The sequence below is a fragment of the Aspergillus japonicus genome (genome assembly GCF_003184785.1).
Source record: "Aspergillus japonicus CBS 114.51 unplaced genomic scaffold BO86scaffold_9, whole genome shotgun sequence".
In the NCBI taxonomy this organism is placed as follows: Eukaryota; Fungi; Ascomycota; class Eurotiomycetes; order Eurotiales; family Aspergillaceae; genus Aspergillus; species Aspergillus japonicus.
The window spans coordinates 402,591-419,778 of NW_020291646.1; the positions used below are offsets into that span (position 1 = coordinate 402,591).

Consider the following 17,188-nt stretch of genomic DNA (forward strand, 5'->3'; position numbering starts at 1 on the left):
GTACTATCGAGCTTCAGCTAAGCCACCCACAACAACCGCGATATCGCTCATGTGACATACCAATCAATGAGCGTGTGCCTCTGCCGAAGGGAAACTCCTGCTGCGGTACCACGCAGCATAAACTGAAATGATTGAAGCATGATTGAAGCATGCTGGGTGAATATCTTCTAAGGTTACGTTACGGAGTACATTGGGTACTAACATGTGACTGAATTCCCTAGCATAGTCGTGATATAGATCGGGTCTGAAAGTAAATTAATGTGCCCCTTGCTCAAATTAGCGGTGTCTGTATCTGGAAATATTTGCCTCTTTGAATAAACTGATGCGCAAAGGGGCTGGGCTCCCAACTATTTCAATTCGACTGGACTCCTTGCGTTAGCGGTGAGTTCTTGCATGTTTGCTTCTTTGGTCGATCTAATGACTCAGAGTCCTGGCCCACGCCTCCTGCATAGTGTTACACTAAGGCCTAATCTATCTCAATATTATGCAACTTCTAGCGGTGTATAGAACTATGCACCACATAGCTAGCAAATAATTCACGGTATCACCTAATGCTCAAATCGGTGTTGAAAAGGCCAGCTTTGGAGCACAACAGATATAATAGATATAGGCACTGTGACCTGGGTAGGGATATGCTCAAAATACATTTCTGGTTTCCTTACGTGGGTAACGGAGAGACACTAAGCGGATAATACGAAATGCTTTGCTGGAAGGAAGAGCAGGGGCCGTGATCAATTATTATTTTTCCTTTTCTTCTTTCCCGAGAAAAAAAATAGATTACGCAGCGTTACAATAAAATACAGCTATTTATATTTATGTATGAACGCTGATTTTAGAGAAGGGGCCGGGGGTATAAACTGATTGCGGGGCCTGATACTGTACATAGATATTCCATTAATCCTCTAAAAAGGCCTTCCGCTTGGCTTTGGGTCCTTGATTCTTTTGGTCTAGAGACATTAAACCAAAAAGCTCCAATATATTCCTGTTCTGCCCTCCCTGCGAAAATGATTAGGTCTGGTGACGGAGAGACCCTTACGCATATAAACATAGTGCTTACGGCCGGCGTTATTGTCAGTACCCTCAACAAGCCCAACCTTAATATTTTCTAAACCACGACTAGGTGTTGATTTACTCAAGCATTATATCTATTTATAATGTTGTTTTTCATCCACTTCGGAAAATACCTGGCCCTTTCCTCAACCGTATATCCAAACTTCCGTGGCTCCTCAGCTGGATTTCCGGGTCGTTCCATCGCTCGCTACTGCAACTACATGAAGAATATGGTCCGGTCGTAAGGACGGCTCCGAATGAAGTTTCCTTTATTAGTGATGCTGCTCATCAACAAATATACAGCACTGAGTCCATCATTCGTGACCCTGAACGATTCGCCAAGTTCATCAAGGGCGAACAAGAGATTATCAATTATGACCACGAAAAAGATCACAGACGGTTTCGAAAGGCATTTCACCAGTCGCTCAATGGTACTCCATTACTAGCTCATGAATCAGTCATTCGGGAAAATTGTTCTATATTTCGTACGAAGGTCGAGAAATATGTCCAGGAAAATGACGGCAGGGTCGATATCACAAAGCTTTACAGCTGGCTAGCCTTCGACATTGCGGGCGACCTCATATGGCGAGAGCCATTCGACTGCCTGAAAAACATGAAGAGCCACCCATGGCTCGCTGCTATAGAGTTAGCTAGCATCGGGACTTACGTTCTTCTGGTGGGAATCTCTCCATTGTTGCAGAAAACAATCTGGCCTTTCATCCCGAAAAGAGTTCTCGATTATCCTCGGGCTATCGTCCAAGAGAAGAGTAAGACCAATTTAGCGTCAAAAGCACACGAAACCGAGAGTGCTTTCTCGTTCGCTTATAGACGGGGTATCTTGTCGCCAGAAGAAATGGAAGCGAACCTGATCGTTCTCGTTACCGCCAGCAGTGAAACCATTCATTCTGCGCTCTTGGCTGCAACCGGTTTTCTGGGGCGATACAAAGCCTGTGGTCGCAAAGCAAGAGAAGAAGTTCGAGCCGCCTTTACTCGTGAAGAAGACATAGTCCACCCTGCGGTTACAGAGCTACCTTATCTCAATGCAGTTATGCTTGAGACTTTCCGACTATGCCCTGCTCAACCGACTTCAGGCCCTAGAAGGGTTGTCAGCGACTCGGTTACTATCGAAGGAGAATACATACCAAAAGGCGTAAGTTGTTTCTTGATTGCCTCCGTATCGTGATAATCACACTAATCGAAACAGACTATTCTTCGAACACCTCAGTACTGTGCTGGGAGATATTCTCAATACTTCCGGGATCCACATGGGTTCCATCCGGAGCGATGGCTCAATAATCCGTTATTTACTTCGGATCAGCTAAATGTCGTTCGTCCATTTCTAAGTGGTAGACAAAGCTGTCCAGGTAAACAAGTTGCTGAGATGGAGTTGGCGCACATTCTTGCCAGAATGCTTTGGGCTTTTGATTGGGAAGTCGAAGGGGAAAGCTGGAATATCAGCACCTGGAAGTCCAACATCGTTTGGGACAAACCATCAGTGAATATAAAACTGATTCCACAGAGGCGAGACTAAACCTATGGCATTTTGGTCTAAGACCTTTGTCATATTCTTCTCTATCCGCTGTTGCAATCCTGTCGAAGCCGTTGTTCCCTTCCTGACATGTTGTGGTTTTTCTGCGCTCTCTTCCAGATGTTGAGAGGGCTTTGAAACGGCCACTCTTAACTGGTAGCTTCCGGTTTCTGGATATTAACATACCTTTTATTTTCGGGTCCTATTGAGTGGCTTGTGGATTTCGCCAGAAATACGCGCTCAATAAGCTAGTCACTTAAACGGATGGAACATCAATGTGGGTCTCTGTAGGTGATAATAGCTCTCAGTTATTTTACGCTCGTATATTATCACGTGACGGGAGTGTACGAATCTGTCGCAGTAGAACCACCAGTGGGTACTCGGAGGAAGGAAATACTGTAAGCCCGCGAGTATTAGTCATTGTTTTTGCCCACCAAATTGCCAGCTAGGGGCTTCTTTGCAATTCAGACTTATTGAACTCCAATTGGTGCACAGTATGATTGACTAAGCAGTATATGCGTTAACGTAATCGGTAAGCCACCCGCCATGGTAAGCCACCCGCCACCCGCGCCCACCAAAACAGCCTTCTATAAAAAGATGAAGCTTTTATATAATATATATTAATAAAATAACATGTTTATTTAATATTTTAATATATAAGATATTTTATTTTTATATATCTAACTATATTATACTTGCTGTAGTAAGATAGTATCCGGCGGTAAGATTATTTCTTACCGGTAGCTGATTTTTTAAGCTGATTTCTACCAACTTAATTAGTTTTATAAATTTTTTTAAATATATTTTTAGTTTTGTTAACGATAAGGCTATTTAAACCGGCTATTTAATAATAAGATTTTTTATTTTTAGTATTTTATTTTTTTAATTTAGCTTATAGTTTATTAACTTTCTGCTTAAATAAAGTAATCCGGTTAAAGACGATTTTATATTTTTTTATAATATAAAATAATATTATTTTTATTTATAAGAACAGGCTAATTATATATTTATAAAAAAGTTTTTTAATTATAGTTTTATATTTTTATAATTATTTTATATTTTTAGATATTTTTAGTATAGTTAATATAGTAGTAATATTACTAGTTAAAATAGACTTATAAAGCTGTATAATTAGTCTATTAAATATTTTATTTAGTTAAAATAAAACTAACTTTAAAATCTTAAAAATATTATAAATAGTTAATTTTTTAAAAATAAAAAAATATGCTTTTAAGTATATATTTAAAAAAATTAATTTTATTAATATAGTAAATATTCTAGTAGATTAGCTATTTTATTAAGTTTTTATATACTTATTTTAATAGTATAAAATAAATAATATTAAGTAGTTAATAAAAATATAAAAAATATATAGATATGTAAATAGAAATAATACTATTTTAACTATATATATTATTAAAATTAGTAGTTAAATAAAAGTTATATCTATTAAAAATTAAAAAGCTATATTATCTAATTTATTAGTTTTTAGTAAAAAAAATAAAGTATTTATAAAGCTAATATAAACTAATATTATTAAAAGTCTAACTATTTAATAATAAATTAATATACTAATTAGATAAAAAAAATTTTAATATTATATTTTTATATAAACTTTATTTTTAAAAATTAAGTATAGTAATAATACTATACTAGCTGTATTTATATATTTAATTAAAATTATTTATTTTTAATTTTCTGACTATATAAAAAATAGTTTATTTATATAGTTAGACTGTATAATTATACAGACTATAACTACTATTTCTATAGTAAAGCCGGTTTTATTAAAATTTTATATATTTTAATTAAAAATATTATATTTTTTTTAGTAGTTTTAATATAGTTAAACTACTTAATTAAAAACTTTAGATTTTTGTATTTTATATATTGGATATAATATTTTTAAAAAAATTAATTCTTTAATTTTAGAGTATATTTAATAAAGTTATATATTTATTTTTTATTTATAAAAATTATAAAATTTAAGTCTTATTTTTGCAGTAGATCTATGATTTGTTACAAAAGTATTTTATTTTAATGTACTTTCTTTTGTCTTCTAAAATCTCTTTTCAGAAAGGGGGTCTGCGGTTAATCCAATTTCTATGCCAAGAACTTTCGTCACCTTATTGCTTACTACAAACTCCTAGTTGCCAGGTCTGTTCGTAGAGGCACTCCTATCAATCTCCATGATAAAAGAATATGGATTTGTTATGGTGTGGCGCCGGAAGCCTGGTAAGAAACCGCCTTGGTCCTGCACTGGCTCAATAATGGTCGAGCTGTTGTTCGCCAACAAACGACAGAGACCTACTCAGATCATCCGTAACGTCGGTACCAATGGGAAAAAAGCAGGTATGAGGCTGAATGTTTTTCTCGTAGTTGTTGGGGACCTGCCAGAGTGATGCCGTAGTTGTTGGGGACCTGCCAGAGTGATGCCGTGACTCGGGGAGAATGGGTTTGATGCCACATGGCAGATTTGCCAGGAACAGTTGTTCCAAGGTTTGTCTGGTTTGTCCAAGTGTTACCATATATCTCGCTAGAGTCTGGTGCGATGCCTGATCATACTAATCTTCCTAATTATGACTTGGATACCGTGTATGAGACGGGTGTTGTATTCGGTAAGAGCTCTGTATTAGATAGAAGGTATCTTACACATACCCAAAACTTCAATGCGGCCCGCTCAATAAAATAATGACGCTAGCATCTTGGCAGTCAGATTCGGAAAGAACTATAATGTGTTTGTTGGTCAAGCCAATTTCGAGATCCTCTGTAAAGTAGTGCAAAAATTAGTGTAGCAAGATTATATGCAACATACAATAATTTCTCCAGATTGTACTCTGCGGTGGGCTTCAGTCTGCGCCTCGGTCTCAATGTTCTTCTTCGCTTTGCACTCCTTTAAAGCTTCCTTTTGCGCTTTGACCCGGTTTTCTTCTTAGCATTGGGCTTCTTTTGAGCTCCTTCCTGCGCCTTGGTCCGCATTTTCTCTTTCGCTTTGCGCTTCTTTATAGCTTTCTTCTGTACTTTGGTCCTGCTTTTCTTCTTGGCATTGGGCTTCTCTTGAGCTTCTTCCTGCGCCTTGGTCCGCATTCTCTGCTTCGCTTTGCGCTTTTTAAGAGCTTCCTTCTGTACTTTGGTCCTGTTTTTCTTCTTAGCATTGAGCTTCCTTTGAGTTTCTTCCTGGGTCCTGGGCTGAACTGCCTCTGCTGTGCGCTTTTTTTGAGCTTCCTTCTGTGTTGTATCCCAGGCGCTTTTATCAAAGTCGATCTTGTTTCTTTGATAAATTTCCAAGGAATTGTTCCTGCTTGATCTCATTGTCAGAGCAGACCCATCTTTATCATTTGAGTCAGGTCTCAATTGGCAACGCTTGCTAGCTCCGTTTTCTTGTCGCAAGGTTCTGTTAATCACTGTAAAAAGAATACAGGCCGAACTCAAGATTGTAAATCTGACTAATATGACGAGTAATAAAGACCACAGAATAGGTGAAGAAAGGCTGTCCAGGGACACCTACATAGTTTGTAAGCATCAACACGACAAAACAATGATTTCTGCCAAACCTTTGATCTTTCGCTCCCCTCAGTGATCCTCTTACTAAGGATACGCTGTTCTGATTGAGTGATCAGATCTTCTATACGTAGCTTGTCTCCGGAATTTCCAACGGGCCTCCATCTTCTAGAGGTATATGTCGTTCCGAATTGCTTGGTCCATTTGAAAGTTTCGTCATCAGGCCATATTTCGTATGGGCATTTCTCGCCACCCAGAACAGTAGGATGAATATTTATGATCTTTTGAACCGCGCAATGACCAAGACGTCCTTGAATAATTGGCTCTTCTATCAATTGGTAGTTTGAAAGACCAGTGGGATGTAATCGTTGAGGTGGTGGAGATGAAAGCAGTATGACTTTCTCGAATCTAGCGATGTGCCAAGCAAAAATTGCCGAAGCACCATGAATATACCGACTCCATTGATTCTTTGATTTACCTATCCTCGGACATTCTGGATTGTTTTTATCCATCAAAGGGCCCATGGCTGTAGTTAATGTTTGCAGGTTTCTTTTCTCGGCCCATGCTTGGGCGTTGTCGAACGGTATGCCACTCCAAAGAACTTGACCATTGGTGATCCATATTGACTGGAATTGTTCAAATATTCGCACTGCCTCTGGTACAGTCACATACTGGCTGAAGACCTTAGTAAGTGGGACACCAGGAGCTTGTTGGCCAGAAAGCCATTGAGAAATATCGTCAAAATCCATCGTTCTGCTCAGGTAGTTCAGTGGCTGATACGTTTAGTATGGACATTATAAGAATGTCGAAACACCAGAAAAGCTGAATCAGCCCTGTCTCTGGAAGGGGACTGTGTGACAATAAATATAAGATGTCATTGATGCGGGGTAATGTTGACGGACTGGATCTAGGCTCGTGTCATTGTTGGATTACTATCTATTTTGGTTAGATCTAAGAGACTGCATGATTCTTGGTGGGAATATAGGCACTCTATTCATGCCCAGTCAATGCCTAAACAACGTTCGAATTAAGACGCAGTTTCAAAAAGGATCAGTTGGGAAGTACATGTAGCAATGCGGTTCAAAGCTCACGATGGATGAGCATCGGGTCCCGGTTGTACGGTACTTAAGTGAGAAGAGTGCCTCTTGGACGCAAGTACCAGTACAGTGATAAGGTGCAGAGAATGTGTTACTTTTGGTAGTCTGAAACGAGGCTTAATTACTATGCTAGCCCGTGGAACCGAGCTCAAGTATGATCAACACCCGTGAAAAAGCTGAATGACGCACTAGAACATTCCTCAGCTCTCAAACCAAGAAGGATAATGGCAGTGATAAATCCATTTTCACCATTCATTCTGCTCAGCCCAATTCCTTCCACAGCTCTCACTTTACTTCATGTGGTCACGGACTTCTTCATCATCGCCATCAGTAAGTCACGTGAGAATTGTGGAACGGAATCAAGGAGAGTGTCTTGGAAGATAGCATCAGCTGCTTCATCTTTCCGTCTCAACAGAGATAGGTTACGCAAAGTGATGTCCACGGCAAGGTCCCTTAGACCTCTGTCACTTTTGGGCGTTGAATTGTAGATTTCCATGACTGACTGCGGGAACGAAACCGCGTCTAGTCTTTGAGCCATTTCATATTCAACCTTTTTTTTGGCGAGGGCTTTCAATCCATTGATGATGAGTCGGTCCGCGAGGGAGTACATAAGTATATGGAATGAGAGAGGGTCAAGCATAGGAGTGGTATTTCCAGCATCGGTTGGATCAGGATATTGACCTGAGGTCCCCGGAGTCTCCTGCATTGTAGATGTAACCACTTCACCATGAGGAACTTGGCAACTCGAGCTTGTGAGGCTCAATTCATCGCCATGTTCTCGGCTTCGCTCTGTTGCATTGTGAGATATGACTCGGTAGTCCAAAGTGTATAAGTACTCAATCGCTTGCTTCACCAAAGTCGGATCTTCTTGCATCTCAACGGAATTTGTGGTAGCTTCCTATTGCGTTTCCCGAGTCAGACAGATGTCTTCAAATGGCAGGCCACTCTGGCTGCTTACGATGAAATCTCCATCCATGGCACCAGAGAAGAATCCTGACTGCGCGCAAACTATACATTTATGGGCAGGGAAGGACTCTTCACCGCACAAAATGGTGAAGTCACTATATTTTGGGTTGAGACGCATGCTGACCTCCGATCAGTTGATATGCAAATGCTATTTGCGGAAGAGAGGTGATTGATCAATTGCTTGACAACCTAAAGCACGTACTTTGCTAGAGCATTCTTAAGTTCTTGGAGGGGGATCGGGGTTTCAATTTTGTTGCTCAAAGGTCTTTCGAGTACCTCATGCGCGGCCCAGGAAGATGTTTTGTGTACTGGTCTCTTCATTGGCATTTTGATAGTCGAGTTGTTTTGATGCTCTGCTTAAAATCATGGTCGAGAATAAAAAGATATGTGATACTGACCCCGTCAGAAACTATATATAGTCCATCAATAGAACATCTAGAATAAATCAATGACATCATAGTGAAATAGCCTTCCGTTAACAGCTGGTTTCATCGTTTTAGCCAAATACGAATACTCCCTTGCTGGTGGCCCCCTTGCCACACATTATCATTTGATATGGGGATCCTCGTATTGAAAAATTTTGTTAGGCAAATTGTGATAGGGTGCCAGAATAGGACCGCACTGCTCTAACCTTCTTCAAGTGACTCGTAAAGTGTCTTGCTGTCTTTGAAAACAGCGATGAACGTTTTTGAATGTGCCCTATCGAATCCGGTAAGCCTAAGCAAATTCCACCTTTGGAGCTTTCTGGTGCCCGCGGTGGTCATCAAAGCAATTTGATGAATTCAAAAATACGATCTACATGGGCAGTCATCTCAGCTGATCTATACTGATGCTTCTTATTGGTTAGCACCCTCATAAGCTAGGATATTCGACTCATATGACAGCAAGCATAGAAGTATGAGGTATTCCTGATTGGAAACTCAAGATTAATTGAAGCTTGGGTTTTGCGACATCGAGACACGGATGTTAAACAGTGCCTAGAGTACGAGTCAACATGTCGATGGAGAGACATCGTGTTTCCTTTGCTAACCAAGGCTACCTTCGGTCCCGAGTTGAATATGATGCTCGCAAATGATATTGTACTTGCCCGCAGCAAAGGATTGTGCTGTAATATCTTTCGCTTAAGGACGTAAGTCCTACAAAGTAATAAATTAATGAGAGATTACGACTGAAGGCGTAGGACAAAGGAGTGCTGAGGTTCATGGTTTTAAGAAGCAGGGTGTCGGAAATCATCGAGCTGTAGCACAGATCGCGAAGACTTGAGTCGTTAGGTATAATACAGAAGGCTAGAAGCGCAACAGTAGATATGTCGGACCCTGTATACGAGCGATATGATCGAGAGAAGGTAGTCGGACGGCCAAACCAGTCGGACGACTACAGGTTGTAAGACTGGGGTAGTCGGACGGCCAAACCAGTCGGACGACTACAGGTTGTAAGACTGGGGTAGTCGTAAGACCGGGATAGTCGTAAGACCGGGATAGTCGTAAGACTGGGGTAGTCGTAAGACCGGGATAGTCGTAAGACCGGGATAGTCGTAAGACTGGGGTAGTCGTAAGACCGGGATAGTCGTAAGACTGGAGTTCTAAGACTGGACGGGTCGTAAGATAGTACTTGTAAGACGGGCACAGTCGAAGGAGCATCTGCCGTCGCCTGTCCCAGGCGTAAGACTCGAGAAGTCGTCAGAACGTAGTTCGACGATTGCCGAAATTCCACGCTACCTCAATCATGAGCGAAGGAAGATTCCCTAGGTATTTGGATATCATTCAATATTGTTGAAGAAGCAGAGGCAAGTTCCGCAATTCCCTCATGCATCCAGAGGTCTTTCTTGAATCTCATGGAAACCATGAATGTACTATCAAGTATTGCAGTACACCCGCTTTTTCGGACGGTGGTTTTGCGCAATCTCGATCACAGAAAGTACATCAACTTCCACGCCTAGATTTGTTGTTGATGTTTTGTGTCTCGATAGAGATGGCTAGAACCCGCAAATTGTGTGGGTTATGGTCCAACCCCCAGCTTGTGAAGATATGAAATGACCTTGATACTCTAGACAATTTGTCTGTCACTCCGACGATTAGAAGGATAAAAAAAGGCGCGTATTTCAGTGAGCTAGAGCAGCCATGATCACATAGCCGTTGTAGTTGTCGGTACTGATCAGATAGCGGAACCAGAAGTCATCGTGCGAGGTAATATCCACTGTCTGCAGGATTTCACGGTTTTGTCTCTTTATGTTCTGTGTTGAACTGTCTAGAGCCTGAACACAGGGCGGCGCTTGGTTTTGAGCCTTCGGGATCGATCCGCGCGGATGACTGGTCCCGCTTATTAGGCATTCGCTGTTGTGTCCACTGCTCTGCGTTGTTGACATGTACGGCTGCGTTCTTGCATGTCTCTTCTTGTGCGAGCCTTTAAAGCCTCGATCCGGAGCGGTGGACAAAATGATTGAGTTGAGCACCTTCTCTGGCTATCAACTATCGACTGGCTCCCTGCGAACCAATCTGTATTTGCATCTTGATTATGTCTGAGGCATCGATACTATAATCTCAGGAATAGTAGTACTTCTCTTGGAGAAGCTCCGCCTGGGACGCTTTCCGAACACTTATAGCGAGGGCATCGTTCCTTGCTATCGCTACTGCTGTTATATCCGCTGTCAATCGCATCTCTCCTTTTGTCTGGTTCCTCTTCTTCACTCGTATCTGGCCATGGTTGACAAGCATAAATGATAACAACCAGTAAACTGATAGTTTGGGATTAACGGCCTGATTCATGCATTTCGGAAAATAACAAGCAGAGTGCTATTCTGAGAAGACCCGAGTTTTCAGCGACTGAAGCTCCGCGGAGTGCCCTGCAGCGTTCTCAGGGCGATCGCTAGCCCAACAATCAAGAGCTTTGGCCATGTCTCTATTGTACCAACGTGTTCAAAGCGACGTCCAGTTTGCCTGCTCAGACTTCGTAAATTTTCGATGTGAAATCAAAGCCCCCTACTTATAGCTAGGCTATTTCGCATCGCGTAGATGCAGGTTCGTCGATTTTGTGTAATCAGATATTCCGCTTGGGCTCAAATATTGAAGAATGGTAGTCTCGAATATCTGAGTGGGATATTGACGTTCCATTGATTGAGGCTAAGGAGCCATGAACCAATATCCTTCGAGTAGTAGATGTTCGGTAAGCGGATTCGAGTTCATTACTCTTGGCACATAGATTTTGGCCATTGATGTTGTGAGGTGTGATTGAAGATATATCATCCCATCGAAGTGTGCTTCGAAAATCACGGTCTCCTCCCCGATGACTGCATTCGAATGAAGGGTTTCCCAAATGACAGAAAGTCCCGAGCACTTAGATTTAAGAAGATCTTGCTGCCAGCAAGTCTCCTTCCATAACCTTTCGATCGATATCAGACGCTCCTGTCGCGCCAGAAGGTTGTCATTCTTAGCTGTGAAAATCGAAAGGCGAAAATCTATCGCTCACGTGATCGACGGGCGGTACTCAAAATCTCTTGCTGTGTGGTGAAAATCCTCCTAGCGATTTCGCGAGGGATATACCAGATGGCAGTACATCATACTGACCCCATTGGATTCCAAGACCATATGATTATTCATACTTCTGAGGGCCAGCCTAGTCTGATGCTGCTCGGCAATGCAAGCAATCCGAGAAACATGGAAAACTCATGGCTGTTTCTTGTTGAGTTCAGTCACTTGATCCTACCAGCCTTGTTTTGCGGCAGCCGTGCCGTCCAGCGTTCTAGGAAGAGGGCATTGATCGCCGCCTTAATGGCGCGACGGGCTTTTAGATGACTTCCCGTCGGATATATCTCTCCAATTTCCATACTCGGCAGCAGGGGCACTTCGCATTCCAAGCTGATACTCAGCCGTCATCATCAGACAAGATTTTCCGCAGAAGGGTAGAGACCGTCTAAATTCAGTCCAACAGTTCACTACTGCTGCGGCGTGTCTGTGCGGGGAATCGAGGTAACTCCTGGCTTTGGTCATGACTTCTTTTGAATTTAACCAGGAATCAAGCTCAAAACGTCGACGCTCCAATGTCAACCGAACGTCAACAACGAAGAAGCGGGATTGACGTATGTGATTTGAAGTATCAGCCGTCAATTTCGGCGTTGTATGGTTTCCAAATCGCTGAGTACCTCTTTAGGCCAAAGCTAGTGAGCGGACTATTCCTCCGATATTGAAGATATGAGTTGCTGGTTAGGTTGACCAGAAAACCAGAAGCACAGCCGAGCCGTTGCGATGGCCATTGAGCCATGATCGAGGGGATAATTCGAGTGAATCATGGTAAGCACACTCGATCAATTAACGAATCGTTGACCAAGTGGTCAGCGAAGATGGCGCCGCGAAATCAGCCCACTACCCGTGAGAATTTTGACAATAGTCAGGGTCATAGCAAAAACGGCGAGACTTGCGGGCCTTAGGGATACCTCATACGCTTTTTGCCAGATTTTATGTCACCGAGCACCACCTGCACATTCACTGAACGGAAGCCAGACCTTTTTTCAGAGGAAGCCATGTGTGTGTACAACTTGGTTTATCTTTCCAAATGTATCCGGCGGCAGCACTCGTGCCATTCGGCTTGCTGCTCGTATTCAGGCTAGGACAAATGGCCAATGCTCACATCTGAGAATGACCGAGGTCAACCTGACTGCGCTGCGGTGGGAGGGTATGAAGGCATCCAGGAACTTTGAAGTGTTGTCACTATTAGTATATCGACCCTGGTCATCCAACGCTTCGTGTAGTCTCCAGAAGTCGCCCAAAATTCGTCCATCTGGCTAAAACTTCGGGTGACTTCTTGCATCCATGAAGTCAGTTCTTAATTGTTCAGCCAAAGACGGGATTGCTCACCTCCTTGCATACCAGGGTCGAAAGTGTATTTGGGTCGCCAAAAGGTAAAAGAGGGGTAAACATTATCACACTTACAAAGGTACATTTGATCAGGTCATTCTCGTGACATGTCCGACAAGCGACTGCACCATTTTTGTAATGAAGAATTGTGCTTCTTCTGTCAGCATGTGGGAGTAATGGACATCACTGGGCCCTCGGAAATTATAATACTCGAGAGAGTATTAAGTGCTTCAAGGCTAATATCTGCATGGTGCAGCAGATGAACAGTGGACAACAGAGAGGAAATATGGGAAGGCCAACCGGTAAGGTCGTGGTTGACGGTCTACCAACAATCGGGGCGCACAGGAATGATCCAATTTGGAGACACGGCCTTCTAAGCACTAACCTGGCCAGCCATGAACAAGGAGCCTCATTCACTGTGTTTATTAGTCGGCAACTTTCGTGGCTCACCCCATCAGTTCGTCGCGCACTTTTGAGAATGGGCCATATGTTTACCAGCGGGACGATGATGGTTCCCTTTCTGGATACTTGGCAAAACTTCGGTACGATTGCTTAGTCAGTACATGGGAGACGGGAGAGTAGAACAACTGGACCCAGGTCTACTATTGCTGTTGACTGATATTCCTTAGGAACTTAGCGTCTCAGCTGTCAAATATGGAGTTGAACCGTGAATACTTTCTGCACAAATGGCTGGCAATTTGTACTGTGAATCAAAATCGAGAAGGCCGGGGGGTAGGAGCCTTTTAAGCATAGCAAATGCATGGGATGTGGATTCTGGAATTTTCTGGCATGGTTCCTACCTACCCAGGTACTAACCTAAAGTGCTCGTCTATTAAGGTACGGTACCGGATGGGCGCTTTGTTAAGGTACGTTACCAAATGGGCGCTTTTTTGTCTCATCGGCATAGGCACGTACCCGGATTGCGCCGTTAAATATTCCTTCTCACCTCCTTACTAATCTCTCTCGGATGCCAATTGATCAAACGGAATTTAAAACGTGCCCGCAACTTTTCATGGTAGGCAGAATATTACGCGCTGCATTATTTTCGCGCGGAGTAAGAGCCCGGCAAAAAACCACGGGGCGCAAAACTTTGCGGTGCGTAGAATGTGCACCCAGCGTTCACAGATGCCTCATTTCTACCTCTACGGTGTTATGAGCTACTCCAGACGCTAGCGGACGCCAGTGTATTTACGGCAGGCCACTTGTTCGGTTTGCAACGGGTGCCCTCTGGCACGCAAGTAGCTAATTGACTGCTATACCAGAGTATACATAGATGGTGGGTACAGGGAAGGTTGTTAGCCAGTCGAGAGCAGGTATAACTTAGGAAACTCATTTGGATAAGGTCAAGTTTACTATTACGGCGACATCAAGCAAGAAGGGATACAGGAATAGATCATATCTTGTACGGGGCCTTAAAAGTCGTATGCCCAGCGAGATAGCCTTTTGCGGATCTCGGACGGGAGAGAGATGCAGGATGACAGACGTTTTCTCAAGTGAACGAGAGTCCCGACAGTGCGTACGTGTACCGTACCTGTCAAGTCTTTCCATGGGACCAGGTCAATTGTGGTAAGCAAAATCTGTCCACACTTCGTAATGCTTTTCAAGAAGCTCTTTTGCCTTTGGCAAAATTTGTCTCTTGGAGTCGAGCACTATCCAAGGACAGCCAGAATATTGGTTGTTGTATTGCGCCTCATCTTTTTCTCGCATTTCGGCCAGTTGCGACCGTGTCAGGTTGAGCCGCGAGCTACACCGTAGCTGAGTCAGCGAATCCTGAGCATTTATTCCCGCAGTATCAAGCGTCCTTTCCCCGAAAACCAAATTTCTGAACGCCGACTCCAAGGAATGGAAATATTCCAGGGTTGCAGGGCGGGTGTAAAAAGCACAGGTAACAAGGGCATCCACTTGGCTGTTGGTAAAGGTGTGAATCGTTCTGAGGCTCGCGTCAGCGGTTAAGACATTGACTGAATAGTTTACTCACAATTTCTCAATTACAGCAGCGTCGGTGGCTAGGAGAAAACCGAAACCAAGTACACTTGCGAGCTGCCACAAACGGAACCCCTTTTGTCGGTACTTGTGAACTGCTTTGCGCCAAGTGTCTGTACTGCATCTCTCAAAGGGACCATCCTCCAGATGCTGGGTGATCAAGTCAATCAAATGGCTTGTTTTTCGGCCTCTTTTGGGACGCAAGCCGAATCTGTCTGGATCACTGGAGAGCACAGCGTAGTTCAAATAAAATAAAAAACACTTTATTCTACCAGCAAAAGAGTCCGAAATAGGGTCGGCTTCGAGGTCGCCGAGACACCTCGCCGCGGCCTCTACACCAAACCATAAAGTGGGGATACCAACAGGAAGCAAACCGTGGGCCACATTTTCTTCCCAGCAGGCCCAAATAGGCTCAAGGATTTGACGCGGACTTCTGACGACAAGGTGCCTTTGCGCGTCCAGGACCTGCAGGATTTCTTCATGGTTCAACCGTCTTTTCTTCGCGAACTCACATTGTGACAGAAGCGCGTATATAATGTGCTCGTCAAATGTCAGGCTCAAAGCAGATTCTGGCACGCGCCTCGGTCGTTTGCGGGGCTTGCCCGGATTCTGAACAGTCTCGGGGCAAGATTCTTGATTAACACCTCGGGATACCCTCACGTCGCTCAGTGTTTCAGAAGGCGTACCACCGCCCAAAGCAACAGGTGCTCTGAAACTCTCAGAATTTACTTCTTTTGCGACGTCAGAGGGACTTATGCACTGGGAATTGTCCGCCCCGGTTAATGGCAGCCTAGCCGAAGCTGCTGCACCATCTGGAAATGCTGCAAAAGAAAGTGGTTAGGAATGGATCAATAAGAAGTTTCGAAAGATCTCATTCACCCACGCTGTATTCGTGCATACAGCGAGGAGACCCTCAAACAAACTAGAGTACTTGCATTCGTTGTCTGTATCATGTAGGCTAGCCGTTATTACGTCGAAATCGTCTCTGACAGTCAAGACACCGCGGCTCGGTATGAAACCCCCATGGTATGCCCTTTCAGACAGCTGGCGAATTAGCGCGTATGAAAGTGGCTGCAATTCTCGACGAAGTATTCCAATCAGAGAAGAGAGCTGTCAGTTGCTTAGCAATTGTCCAATCTGATTTCGAGGGCTCAAATTACTTCGAAGAACTTTGTTTCTGTTAAGGCATCAATAGGAGAGGGACTCGCCTGTAATGGCAATAATGTTAGCGGGTAATTCAGACATGGGCGCGGGTAAACTTGCGTCCAATACTATCGTTAGCTCTGGCATCCTCGGCTATTCAGAAGTACTTTTCTGACGTGTGCAGGCTATGTTCTTATTCGGAAAGCTGTGGTAGGTAATTCTGCCTCGATCAGATCTATATTGCCAGCTCTAGGTATTGCCATTATATCCTTGGGCATTATCAATATACTTGGTGTTATTCTGGAATCTGAGTATCTCTGAGAGACGAGAAAATGCATCAACAGAACGCAGATGAACCATAGTAGGACAATTAGCTTTGAACAAAGAGTTGAACGGAATCATTTTATTGTAATGAGCGACATTCATCTGTTCAACACCTCGCAGTTGACGATTTTTTTCTTTGAATCGTTATAGCCCGGGTACTCGAACTCTAAAATGGCGCCAAAGAAGACCGGTCTTGACTAGTGCTTACTCGGCCCAAGTGTGGATTCCGAGCCAGTGCTTGCAACTGCCCTCTCTTTTCTACCTGTGCAACTGCTGTATGAGTTGCGTTCAACACGCGACTATGCAGATGCTCAACTCTTGCAACCTGTTCAACAGCAACCGCAATTGAATGCATAGCCTGGAAAGCGCGAAAGACCGGTCTCAATTAGTGCTATCGTAGCTCTCCCATGGCATGTTCCAGCGGGTCAAGGAATCGTTCATTCCCTAGATTATTTTCTTTACTTGAGGACTCGAGATTTGTCTCTACTTGTCCTGGTATGTTTCTGTGTGATTACATATCGCAAGTTTTAATTATTGAGACCGAGTAATGGAGCGGGCGCCCGCAGCAACCAAATCGCGAATTGTCCTTATAGCTTCTACATTGACGCAGTGACTCTCATTTTACCCTTATCTGACGAGTTGCAGAGGTGGTACAGACTCAGAAGTAGGGACAGACTGGAGAGTTGGGACAGACTGGAGAGTTGGGACAGACTGGAGAGTTGGGACAGACTGGAGAGTTGGGACAG

The 17,188-nt window shown here is 43.4% G+C and overlaps 5 protein-coding genes across 5 annotated transcripts; 1 reads left to right on the forward strand and 4 right to left on the reverse strand.

Moving 5' to 3' along the window:
* The first annotated feature begins 780 nt into the window (after nucleotides 1–780).
* Nucleotides 781–2,717, forward strand: BO86DRAFT_240836 (cytochrome P450). The gene is made up of 3 exons (XM_025667096.1): nucleotides 781–1,070; nucleotides 1,121–2,200; nucleotides 2,255–2,717. The coding sequence occupies exons 1-3, from the start codon at nucleotides 1,005–1,007 to the stop codon at nucleotides 2,579–2,581; spliced, it is 1,473 nt and encodes a 490-aa protein (XP_025530269.1). The 5' UTR covers nucleotides 781–1,004; the 3' UTR covers nucleotides 2,582–2,717.
* A 3,550-nt stretch (nucleotides 2,718–6,267) lies between these two features.
* On the reverse strand, nucleotides 6,268–6,753 carry BO86DRAFT_287978 (uncharacterized protein; the record flags this gene model as incomplete). The annotated part of the gene is made up of 1 exon (XM_025667367.1): nucleotides 6,268–6,753. A coding segment is annotated over one exon (486 nt), but the record flags the coding sequence as incomplete, so codon positions are not given.
* Nucleotides 6,754–7,107: 354 nt separating this feature from the next.
* On the reverse strand, nucleotides 7,108–8,922 carry BO86DRAFT_241053 (BTB/POZ domain-containing protein). Its single transcript, XM_025667097.1, has 4 exons — nucleotides 8,345–8,922; nucleotides 8,135–8,261; nucleotides 7,366–8,074; nucleotides 7,108–7,281 (listed from the first exon to the last, which is right to left on the reverse strand). Exons 1-3 carry the CDS (start codon nucleotides 8,467–8,469, stop codon nucleotides 7,472–7,474), a joined length of 855 nt encoding a protein of 284 aa, XP_025530271.1. The 5' UTR covers nucleotides 8,470–8,922; the 3' UTR covers nucleotides 7,108–7,281; nucleotides 7,366–7,471.
* A 257-nt stretch (nucleotides 8,923–9,179) lies between these two features.
* BO86DRAFT_386997 (uncharacterized protein) lies at nucleotides 9,180–9,855 on the reverse strand. The gene has a single exon (XM_025671475.1). The coding sequence runs from the start codon at nucleotides 9,780–9,782 to the stop codon at nucleotides 9,429–9,431; it is 354 nt and encodes a 117-aa protein (XP_025530272.1). The 5' UTR covers nucleotides 9,783–9,855; the 3' UTR covers nucleotides 9,180–9,428.
* A 4,439-nt stretch (nucleotides 9,856–14,294) lies between these two features.
* On the reverse strand, nucleotides 14,295–16,538 carry BO86DRAFT_242114 (uncharacterized protein). Its single transcript, XM_025667099.1, has 5 exons — nucleotides 16,239–16,538; nucleotides 16,136–16,183; nucleotides 15,911–16,085; nucleotides 14,971–15,796; nucleotides 14,295–14,922 (listed from the first exon to the last, which is right to left on the reverse strand). The coding sequence occupies exons 1-5, from the start codon at nucleotides 16,263–16,265 to the stop codon at nucleotides 14,550–14,552; spliced, it is 1,449 nt and encodes a 482-aa protein (XP_025530273.1). The 5' UTR covers nucleotides 16,266–16,538; the 3' UTR covers nucleotides 14,295–14,549.
* Nucleotides 16,539–17,188: the final 650 nt, after the last annotated feature.